This window comes from Balaenoptera acutorostrata, chromosome 15 (genome assembly GCF_949987535.1).
Source record: "Balaenoptera acutorostrata chromosome 15, mBalAcu1.1, whole genome shotgun sequence".
NCBI classification, from domain to species: domain Eukaryota; kingdom Metazoa; phylum Chordata; class Mammalia; order Artiodactyla; family Balaenopteridae; genus Balaenoptera; species Balaenoptera acutorostrata.
Window position 1 is genome coordinate 59,721,471 of NC_080078.1, and position 11,504 is coordinate 59,732,974.

The 11,504-nt window shown below is 46.1% G+C and overlaps 1 protein-coding gene across 1 annotated transcript; it reads right to left on the minus strand.

Annotated features, from left to right (window-relative positions):
* Positions 1–9,118: 9,118 nt before the first annotated feature.
* On the minus strand, positions 9,119–11,065 carry MRPS26 (mitochondrial ribosomal protein S26). Its single transcript, XM_007195832.2, has 4 exons — positions 10,802–11,065; positions 10,561–10,707; positions 10,350–10,473; positions 9,119–9,619 (listed from the first exon to the last, which is right to left on the minus strand). Exons 1-4 carry the CDS (start codon positions 11,011–11,013, stop codon positions 9,485–9,487), a joined length of 618 nt encoding a protein of 205 aa, XP_007195894.2. The 5' UTR covers positions 11,014–11,065; the 3' UTR covers positions 9,119–9,484.
* Between the last annotated feature and the right edge of the window lie 439 nt (positions 11,066–11,504).

Here is an 11,504-nt window from a genome sequence, read left to right on the forward strand (position 1 = left end):
TTTGGTAAAAGAAGAATAAAGGTGGAGGAATCATACTACCTGATTTTAAGAATTACCATAAAGTTACAATAATCAAGACACATAGACCAGGGGGACATAATAGAGAATCTAAAAATAGGTCCACACAAATATGGCCAACTGATTTTTTCAAATACTATATTTTAAAATATTTAAAGACTCACAAAAAGTTGCAAAAAATAATACAGAGATTTAACCTATACCTTTTACGCAGCTTCCCTCAAGATCCCCATTGATAGTGTTTTACATAACCCAAAACCAGGAAACTGACAAAGTCAGTTTATTTATTTATTTATTTATTTATTTATTTATTTATTTATTTATGGTTGTGTTGGGTCTTCGTTGTTGCGCGTGGGCTTTCTCTAGTTGCAGTGAGCGGGGGCTACTCTTCAATGCGGTGCGTGGGTTTCTCATTGTGGTGGCTTCTCTTTGTTGCAGAGCATGGGCTCTAGGCATGTGGGCTTCAGCAGTTGTGGCATGCGGGCTCAGTAGTTGTGGCTCATGGGCTCAGTAGTTGTGGCTTGCAGGCTCTAGAGTTCAGGCTCAGTAGTTGTGGCACACGGGCTCAGTTGCTCCACAGCATGTGAGACCCTCCTGGCCCAGGGCTCGAACCCATGTCCCCTGCATTGGCAGGCGGATTCTTAACCACTGCGCCACCAGGGAAGTCCCAAGTCAGTTGATTTTTGACAAACGTTCAAAGGCAATTCAAAGGAGAAAAGCTAGTCTTTTCAACAAGTGGTTCAAGAAATACTAGATATCATATGTAAAATAATGAAACTTGACTTAAACTTCACACCTTATACAAATATTAACTGACATGGATTATAGATCTTAATGTAAAACTGAAGACTATCAAACTTTTAGAATAGTAGAAAAAAATGTTTATTGCCTGTGATTAGGTAATGAGTCTTAGATATGACACCAAAAGCATGATCCATGAAAGAAAAAAAATTGATAATCTAGGCTTCATCAAAACTAAAAAATTCAAATAAAAATCACAATGAGACACCCATTGGGATCTATCAAAATCAACCAACCAAACAAAAACAAAAACAGAAAATAACGTGTTGGCAAGGATGTAGACAAATGAACCTTTGTGCACTATTGGTGGGAATGTAAAAGGGTACAGCTGCCATGGAAAATAGTATGGTGATTCCTCAAAAAATTAAAAATAAAATTCCCATATGATCCAGCAATTCTACTTCGGGGTATATATCCAAAAGAATTGAAAGCATGGTCTTGAAGAGATATTTGTATACCCATGTCCATAGCAACATTATTCACAATAGCCAAAAGGTGGAAGCCACCTAAGTGTCCATGGGTGGATGAATGGGTAAACAAAATGTGGTATATACATACAAAGGAATATCATTGTATTTCAATGATCAGTGTGACCTTTTTTAAAAAGGAAGGAGGGAATTCCCCGGCAGTCCAGTGGTTAGGACTTGGTGCTTCTACTGCTGGGCCTGGGTTCGATCCCTGGTCGGGGAACTAAGATCCCACAAGCTGCGTGGCATGGCCCGAAAAAAAAAAAAAAAGAAAAAAAAGAAAGGAAATTCTGACACATGATGCAACATGGATAAACCTTGAAGACATCATGCTAAGTGAACAAGCCAGTCACAACAAAGACAAATACTGCATGATTTCACTTATATGAGATATCTAGAATAGTCAAATTCATAGAGACAGAAAGTAGAATGGTAGTTGTCAGAGGCTCGAAGGAGGGGGAAATAGGGAGTTGATTTCTTGGGTAGATAATAACATTAGAGTTATTTTGGAAAATGACCTTGTTCTGAAATGATATATGTCTAAATGTTTAGAGATAAAGTGTGATGGCTGCAACTCACTTTCAAATGAGAGACAGAGAGAGGCAGACTGCAAATGTACAGAGAGCAACAGATTTAAGAGACAGAGTGATGTTAGAGGAAACAGACTGAGAGAACAACCACCTAGGTTCCTGATGCCCTTCCTTCTTTCATTTCTTTGTAAAAATAATGTGGTCAAATTTACCAACTTTTGAAGGCCCTGTCACTGTCTTGGTGAGGCTGCCCTCTGCTGGAGGTAGGGGCAGCTGCAGAGTGGATCTTGGCTTCCTCCGGCAACTGATTCCCAATTTTACTGTATTTGGCATATAATTCTTTTGAGGAATCACCATATTGTTTTAGTTCGTGGTATGAGTTTAAGGCCATTCTCTAGTTTCATTAAAAAATAGCATTTAGGGGCTTCCCTGGTGGCGCAGTGGTTGAGAATCCGCCTGCCAGTGCAGGGAACATGGGTTCGATCCCTGGTCTGGGAAGATTCCACATGCCGCGGAGCAACTAAGCTCGTGCGCCACAACTACTGAGCCTGTGCTCTAGAGCCCGTGAGCCACAACTACTGAGCCCACATGCTGCAACTACTGAAGCCCACGCGCCTAGAGCCCGTGCTCTGCAGCAAGAGAAGCCACCACAATGAGAAGCCCGCGCACTGCAATGAAGAGTAGCCCCCGCTTGCTGCAATTAGAGAAAGCCCGCGCGCAGCAACACAGACCCAACACAGCCAACATAAATAAATAAAATAAATAAATTTAAAAAAATAGCATTTAACATGTATTGAGCACCTACTAAGTCCCAAGCACTGAACTTTAGCTTTACATGAATGTCTCATTTAATTACAATAATCTTATACGTAGATATCAGTATTATTCCTATTTTACTTTTGAGGAAACTGAGGCATAGAGAGACTAAGAAACGTTCCCAAAGACATTGGGAACAAAGTAGTATGAAGGGGAGCTAGGATTCAAACCCAGGCAGATTGCACCAGGTTTGTAACCACTAAGCTACGTAGCCTCTCACCATGCTTTCTCTATTTTTAACTTATTCATATGGATTTCTGGATTGAAGCAGTGAGCAGGGAAATCATGCAAACACTCCCATATCTCTTAGAGATTTTTAATTTCTACTATAAACTCACAAAAGGGTCCCGGAAGCCACAAGGTGTGACTCAATCAGCTCAAGTCATCCCCAAATTAGTTTTCTGGAGCAGTTATTCCACTTGCAAAGATCATCCAAAAACAAAAACTTAAATTTTGCCAGGTCAGGAAGTAACTGAAATACTGGAAATTGTTATTATTGGCTATATAATTTTATTTTTTATTTTTTTATTGAAGTATAGTTGATTTACAATGTTGTTAGTTTCAGGTGTACAGCAAAGTGATTCAGATATATATATATATATATACACACACACACACACACATATATATACACATATATATATATAAATTCTTTTTCACTGTAGGTTTTTTACAAGATATTGAATATAGTTCCCTGTGCTATATAGTAGGTCCTTGTTGGTTATTTTATATAGAGTAGTGTGTACCTGTTAATCCCAAACTCCCAATTTATCCCTCCCCCTGACCTTTCCCCTTTGGTAACCATAAGATTGCTTTCTATGTCTGAGTCTGTTTCTGTTCTGTAAATAAGTTCATTTGCATCATTTTTTTGATTCTACATATGTGATATCATATATTTGTCTTTGTCTGATTTACTTCACCTAGAATGATAATCTCTAGGTACATCCATATTGCTGCAAATGGCATTATTTCATTCTTTTTTATGGCTGAGTAATAGTCCATTGTATATATACACCACATCTTCTTTATCCATTCATCTGTTGATGGACACTTAGGTTGCTTCCGTGTCTTGGAGATCGTAAATAGTGCTGCTATGAACATTGGTGTGCATGTATCTTTTCTAATTAGTGTTCTCGTCTTTTGCAGATATACACCCAGGAGTGGGATTGCTGGATCATACGGCAACCCTATTTTTAGTTTTTTTAGTAATCTCCATACTGTTCTCCATAGTGGCTACATCAATTTACATTCCCACCAACAGCGTAGGACGATTCCCTTTTCTCCACACGCTCTCCAGCATTTATTATTTGTAGACTTTTTTTTTTTAATGTGGGGGAATGATGATTTATTGAAGGACTACTATGGGCTGAGTGATTTATTTGTAGACTTTTTGATGATGGCCATTCTGACCAGTATGAGGTGATCCCTCATTGTAGTTTTGATTTGCATTTCTCTAATAATTAGCAATGCTCAGCATCTTTTCATATGCCTGTTGGTCTTCTGTATGTCTTCTTTGGAGAAATGTATACTTAAGTTTTCTGCCCATTTTTTGGTGGGGTTGTCTTTTCTTTTTGATATTGAGTTGTATGAGCTGTTTGTATACTTCGGAAATTAAGCCTTTGTTGGTCACATCGTTTGCAAGTATCTTCTTCCAGTCCATATGTTGTCTGGGAAATCTGTCATTTAAAAAAATTTCCGGGGGCTTCCCTGGTGGCGCAGTGGTTGAGAGTCTGCCTGCCAATGCAGGGGACACGGGTTCGAGCCCTGGTCTGGGAAGATCCCACATGCCACGGAGCAACTAGGCCCGTGAGCCACAATTGCTGAGCCTGCGCGTCTGGAGCCTGTGCTCCTCAACGAGAGGCCCGCGCACTGCGATGAAGAGTGGCCCCCGCTTAACGAAGACCCAACACAGCCATAAATAAATAAATAAATAAATAAATAAATAAATAAATAATAAACCCAAAGTTTTTTTAAAAAAAGAAAACTAAATTGAAGCGTTTCCACCTACATTAAAAAAAAAAAAGAAAAAAAAAGAAATGTGGCTGTCTGAATTGAGATGTGCTATAAGTGTAAAATACACTCCGGATTTAAAAAAAAAAAAAAAAAAAAAAAATTTCCGAAGTGCTGAATGTCACAGGCAGCAATAAAATATTCAGAGGGAAAAAACCATGTGTCTCACACAAAGAAGTGACAATTCTGATAAATGATGATAAAAGAGATGTATATAGAACAGCTGCTTTACAAACTGCTGTTTTCAGAAATATGTATTTTAATGACCTTTGCCAAACAATAATTTGGAGATATTTTACATGAAACTCTTCTTGACAAATAAAATTTGTCTATTATTAAAAGTTAGAATTAAACTATATGTTTTTAGACAAAACTATATTTGAAAGTATCACATTTTTCAGATTAAAAAACAAGCTAGTGATATGCTGTTTGTTGCTATTGATAATTTTTGCAGAATTTCAGAAAGTATGAATCCCTGATTGCCAAAATATATGACTGTCTCAAATTTCATTTCGCCTTATTTTAAAGAAGTCCCCATAAAACAATTCTGCCTATACCATTCTAAATACTGTAAGTTGTGAGAAACAGTGCTTCTAAAAAAATTGGTTTGTACCAGTTATTCATCCATAGCTCTCAGATCCACAGGGGGCTGGAGGCCTGCACACATTTCCCAGCCTTCCTTGCCAGCTGTCTTCCATTATGACAGTAACATAGGAGTGACTGACAAAAGATTTGTTTTTAAAGCCAGAGGAAGGGCAAATCCACATTTCCCCTCAGCTTCTGGTACTTCTGGCAGCTGCAGCAGCACTGGAGGCGGTTAAGTGTGGCTCCTGGGTTCCTTCCTGCACAGGCACTGCAGTTCCAGCAGCAGCAGCAACGGGTCAGCCAGCACCAGCACTTGTGGGCTTGGCTCTGGCAGTGACAGGCAAAGGTGCAATAGTCACGGTTGACGTTTATACCTCAGTTATGGGTTTCCCAGACACAAAGTCCCACTCTCAGACCATTTTCTCCTGCATGAGCCAGCATTAAAAAAATGAGTGTGAACATAACATTTCCCTCAGCGAGGGAAAATGCCCAAAGAATGGTGGAAGATTATTAGATATCAGTGACCCACAGAGCCACTGTAGAGTACTGGTGAGGGTGGGGCTTATGCAGCTCTGCCTTTCTTTATGTCACTTTATTGGGCCCCGTGGCAGTATGGTGTTCTTCCTTACAGGTTCTTGATCTCAAGGCTTTGTAAACTGCACTATGAATTTACCCAGACATGGATGTTCACATTCATGGCTTATGCATTTACCTGCACTGAGGAAATAATCATCGAAGCACCCCTCAGGAGAAATGCCTGTTTGTCTCAGGATTTGGGATTGCAAATATCGCTTTTGATTTCCTATTTGGGAAGGAAAAAAGAGTTCCAAGCTTGACTCTTCCTGCCAGAATTCAGAATTGCCCTCATTTTAGCAGTCAACTAGGCTTGCTTCCTAGGTATCCATTTCACTTCTGTACTTGTGTCAGGAAAATAACCACAGGGTTAAGTTCAGGGGGAAATTTCCCAAAGATTTCAGGGAACATTGGATACACACAGAAAATTTGAAGTATACTGCAGAAATATGGGGAATGACTTTAGGCTTACTGAGGTCTAGGTGGTCTCCTTGACGGGACAGAGGCACCCGGCACCCATTCACGTGGCAAATACATTCTTTTCTGTCCACCTGGACTACTACTAGCAGTATGCCTTGCCCTGGCAGCAGTATATCACCACAACCCAGCCCAAGAGGTGAATAACTCTGCACAGTCCAATCCTCAAGACCCTGACCACCCACCCCAAGGACATAATGGTGGTCCACTTCGCTGATGTCATGCTGCTTTCCTAGAGAACTGGAAGTGGCAAGAATCCTGCGTGTTTTGGTAAAACACCTATGCTTTTTTTTTTCTGGCCATACCACGAGGCTTGCAGGGGCTTGCAGGATCTTAGCTGCCCAACCAGGGATTGAACCTGTGCCACAGCAGTGAAAGTGCCGAGTCCTAACCACTGGAAAACCACGGAACTTCCCAAAACATCTATGCTTGACTGGGGACATAAATCCTGGGAAAAAAGTGCTCACTCAACCAAGTTCTTGGGGGTCAGCATACCTCTCCCAACAAGTGAAACACAAATTCTACTTGTCCCCATCCTCTCTACCCTATTGTACACAAAGCACGGTAGGCCTCTTCAAATTTTGGTGAAAGCATTTACATTTGGGTATTGTGCTCCAAATGCATTTATTGGGTAGCCCTCAAATCTACTACTAAGTGGGGCCTTGAGCAAGAGAAGATTCTCTCTAGGAGGTACAAGCTCACGTTGTCTGTAGCAGATCCAAACCGTATTTGGAACTTGAGGTAAGAATCAGAAGAGACCCTGGTGTTTCTGAGCAAGACTGCCCATCAGGTTAACTATTAGGGTTCTACTGGAGATTAGGCATTCTTCCATGGGACACCACATAACTCTGCAACCTGGACTGGGTATGATCTGACAGCTTACGTGTGCACCTAGCAGCACTTTAAAATCCATTAAATGCAGGTACAGATGGCATTAGGCTTGAATTAACCCTGAAGTTACTAAACTGCCTATTTGTGCCAAAACCAGTAAGATGGCTGTGGGTGGAGAACAAAAATGTTCATGCTTGGTTTACAGGTAGCTCTGCATGACATGCTGCTATCAGCAATGAATGCTAAGGAATTATAGCCCCATGCAGGACACCAGTGAAGGAAAAACTGCCCAAAGACAGAGTTTCAAGAAGGTATGACACTGTCTCCTGTACCTGAAGACAGATGGCTTGTCTGGATCCTGATAGAGGAGCAGGGACTTTCCCAAACAGGCTCAATGTCCCATGTGAAAGCTCACCAAAGGCTTCCTCTGCAGGGGACCAGATGGCCCACTCCTCACCATAACAAAGCCCAAGGCTGTGGGCATAATCCATGGCCCACAATGTGTGCCCATCAGCTCTCACCCTAGAAATTACGCTGAGCACCTGAAATCCAGGACTCCACTGTGCTGTGCCTGGGCTCAGTGCCAGAGGAGAGCTATTACCAGCCTGAGGAGGGAGGCCATTGCCCTCAGGGATGCAATACCCTGATGGGGACTGTGTCCTAGGCACTATGATAATCATGGCCCTTTGCTTGCATCTCTATTACCTGCTTCCCTACCTGAACGTGAGGGATTGCCCATATTCCCTAAAAGGTTTTCATTTCTTGAGGGTCTCAGGTCCTATCTACAACATGGGAATTAGGGAAAGAAGCAAGGATTCTGTTTTGTTTTTTCCTCTGGTGGTATCTAGGCAAAGTTCAGTGAATGGTGGCAAAGGGACATAAGCTCTGGCTCAGAGAAACATGTCTCTTCCTCACCCTGGATGTTCTTGGAGGGCCTGCACCTGAGTAGGGGCTGTGGATCTGTATGCTCACTTATTCAACCTTGTGAACTTTATTTTATTTTAATATTTATTTATTTAGGCTGCACCGGGTCTTAGTTGAGGCCTGCGGGATCCTTTAGTTGTGGCATGCGGACTCTTAGCTGTGGCATGCATGCAGGATCTAGATTCCCAACCAGGGATTGAACCTGGGCCCCCTCCATTGGGAGCACAGAGTTTTACCCACTGGACCACCAGGGAAGTCCCCAACCTTGTGAACTTTAATCACAAGCATTTCTGGTTTGCTCCAAGTGCTTGACAAGCCACACTGACCTTATAAAGGTCAATCAAGCCTCTGCCAGCACCAATCTGGTGTGTGGTCCAACGAAGCTGGCACTGCCAGGGTAAATGTGGGTCACCGAGGCCAAGGGTGGAGAGGGCCACCAGAAGAAATGGGGTCTTCTTGCCTTCTGTGTTTTGGGCACACCAGACCCTGGCCAGCAAAACTCAGGGTCAAGCAGAAGCAGGTCTTTGGCCAATGGCTACTTTGTGGCTCAGTTACTGGGTGATACCTGCTCCTTGCTAGAGCCTGAAAGCCCTAGATCAGGGGTCAACAAACTTTTTCTGTAAGAAGTCATATAGGACTTCCCTGGTGGTCCAGTGGTTAAGACTCTGCACTTCCACTGCAGGAGGCACAGGTCTGATCCCTGGTAGGGGAAGTTCTGCATGCCGCATGGTGCAGCCCTCCAAAAAAAAAAAAGTCATATAATGGGGGGGGGGCGCTAAATTAGGAGTTTGGGATTAAAATATACACATTACTATATATAAAACAGATAACCAGCAAGGGCCTACTGTACAGCACAGAGAACTATATTATCTTGTAATAACCTATAATGGAAAGGAATCTAAAAAATAGATGTATAACTGAATCACTCTGCTGTACACCTGAAACTAACAAAACATTGTAAATCAACTATATTTCAATTTAAAAAGGCACATAACAATATTTTAGACTTTGCAAGTCATAAGGTCTCTGTTGCACCTGCTCATCTCTGCCATTGTAGTGTGAAAGCAGTCAATGAATAGCTGTGGCTGTGTTCCAATACACTTTATTTATAAAAAGAAGCAATAGGTCAGATTTGGCCCAAGGACTGCAATATGCCAACCACTGACCTTGAGGATACTCAGGAGATGACCTGGCTGCCGAGGGGACTATGCTCCTCTGTGAGATGGAAACTTCTAAGGTCTGGTGTTTTGCTAAGAGTTGTACATGGGTGCAGAACAGGGCACTGTGTGTGTGGAGTTTCTGACCAACTGGTGGGTGCTGAGGCCCAAAAGTGAAGGCTGCACTGGAATAGGTAGAGCCTCCTCCTTAATAAGAAACAACTGCTTTATTCCAGATCAGGCCCAATCCCCCCACCCCCACGGTCCCTGGGTGGGCACTGTCCTTACTGGGCCCTCAGGAGCCCTTGTGCTGTGGCCTGACCACCAGCCCCTCTCTGGTGATGGCCCAATTGTAGCTCTTGGGGGAGTCCAACGCTTCTTCCACCCGCGCCTCCAGGTTCTCTCGGGTGATGAAGTTTTTTGCCTCCTCCTATTGGAAGAGAGAAGGCCAGCTGAATGGGAGCCCTCAGAACATGCCTGCTAGCCTTTAGCCCACTGAGGGAGGGGCTCCAGCTCTCCTGGGGGAAAGATGTCTGCAGCCCAGGTCTTCTCTGAGCACCCCGCTGACCTTCCAGTGGAAGAACATCAGGCAGCTTTGCCACATTCAGTTCTCTTAGACAATCCTCCCCTGGACACTTCGGCCAAAACCCAGACACACCAGCTGTGACAATTCACTGGGTGGAATCAGTCTCTCAATATTGCCTAGATCTCTCAATGTCTCTCAAACTGTCCTTCTCCCTCTATTACTTTAACTCAAGCCTCATTCATTCTCGTTGGATCACTTCTAACTGGTCTCCCTGCTTTTAAGTCTCACACCTGCCATCCCAGGCCAAAATGTTTAAACCCTTCGGTGACTTTCCCACCCTCACGGCAAAATATAAACTCCTTGGGGAACGCGGGGGCCAGTCTCACAGACAGCGGCTAGCCACGTGAACACTGCAGTGTCAACTCTCACCTCCGGGTCTTCACGCCTGACAGGCACTCTCCCTGCACGCCTCCTCTTCCAAATCCTCACTTGCTAACCCCGTGTCAAGACTCAAGGCTACTCTCTTCCCTCTGCATGTAGCCGGGCCCCACCTCCCCCACCTGGCTGCGCGCAGGACTCGCGGCACCGGCGGAGTTCGCGGCCTGCAGCCCCACCCTCTGGAGACACGGCCCACCTGCAGCTGCAGCACTTCACGCTCCTTGAGCTGCGCCCAAGCCTGCGCCTCTCGGGCCTGCTGGGCCTCCTCCTCCGCCTGCCGCCGCTCCTGCTCCCGCGCCTCCTGCCGCAGCCTGGCCATCCTGGGAGGAGTGAGAGGCCGAGGTTGAGCGTGGCTGGGTGTCTCCGGGCCGGCAAGGCGGCCCCGCCCCGCCTCCCGCCCCACTCACCGCAGCTCGCCCAGCCGCTGGTTCTCCGCCTGGTTCCAGGCCATCAGCTCGCGGTGCTCAGCGGCGTCCTCCAGTGCCTTGCGCTCTGCCAGGACCCCGGCCCGGGCCTCGTGCACCTTCTTGCGCACCTCAGACACGAACTCCAGCCTGGACGGAGACGCGCCCAAGGTCGGCACTCTCTTCGCCCGCCCGCCCTAACACACACGCCCGACGGCACCGCCTCCCCCTCCGTCACACACACCTGAGGGCGCGCACCGTCTGGCGGTACTGACGGTAACGCTCCGTCAGCACGAAGAATTCCGCAGGATCCACAGCAGGGGGGGTCGCCACGCGCCCGACCTTGGACTTGGCCGGCGGGTCGTGGCGGGTCTTGCGGCAGCGCACCGGGAGCAGAAACGGGGCTGGGGGCCGACCCATGGGCCGCGCGCCCCGGGAGCTCAGCGTGCGAAACATTGCCAGACCGCCCAGCGTCCGGCACGCCGCAGGGCATTACGGGGGCCCGGAAGTGGCCGCGGGGCACCACGGGACGCGTAGTCCGCGGGCTCCGCCCCCACCCTCTGTTGCCCGCTAACATTTGCGTCCGCCCCCGCCCCCCGGAACCTGGCTGTGTCCTCTCTGCGGGGCCGGGTTCCGACCTGCATCCCTCCAGCCCCCACCCGGGGAAGGGTCTCAATGGAGAGAGAGGGGACAAAGGATGCAACAACTTCAGGGACCTCACACCTTTACTGGAGGGCAGCGGGGCGCGGCGCTCGGGGTCGGGTCTGCGGGAGGAGGGGGCGATCATTCCCCCGGACGCTCTGGTCACCTGACCGCCGAGCTGCGGCCTTACCCTCCCCCTCCTCTTCCCTCGCCTCCCGGCTTGGCCTCGCTGCGCAGGATTGGCCGACGGCCGGTGTTGCGGCTCCCACGTCCTGCGGACGCCCCCTAGCCTCCTAGAAGACCCA

Bases quoted from the DNA above. Each gene is read 5' to 3' on its own strand.
- MRPS26 (XM_007195832.2), bottom strand. From the start codon at position 11,013: ATGTTTCGCACGCTGAGCTCCCGGGGCGCGCGGCCCATGGGTCGGCCC. The intron at 10,708-10,801 runs GTGTGTGTGACG...GTCTCCGTCCAG, and splicing joins CAGACGGTGCGCGCCCTCAG to GCTGGAGTTCGTGTCTGAGG. The intron at 9,620-10,349 runs GTGGGCCGTGTC...CTCTTCCAATAG, and splicing joins GTGAAGTGCTGCAGCTGCAG to GAGGAGGCAAAAAACTTCAT.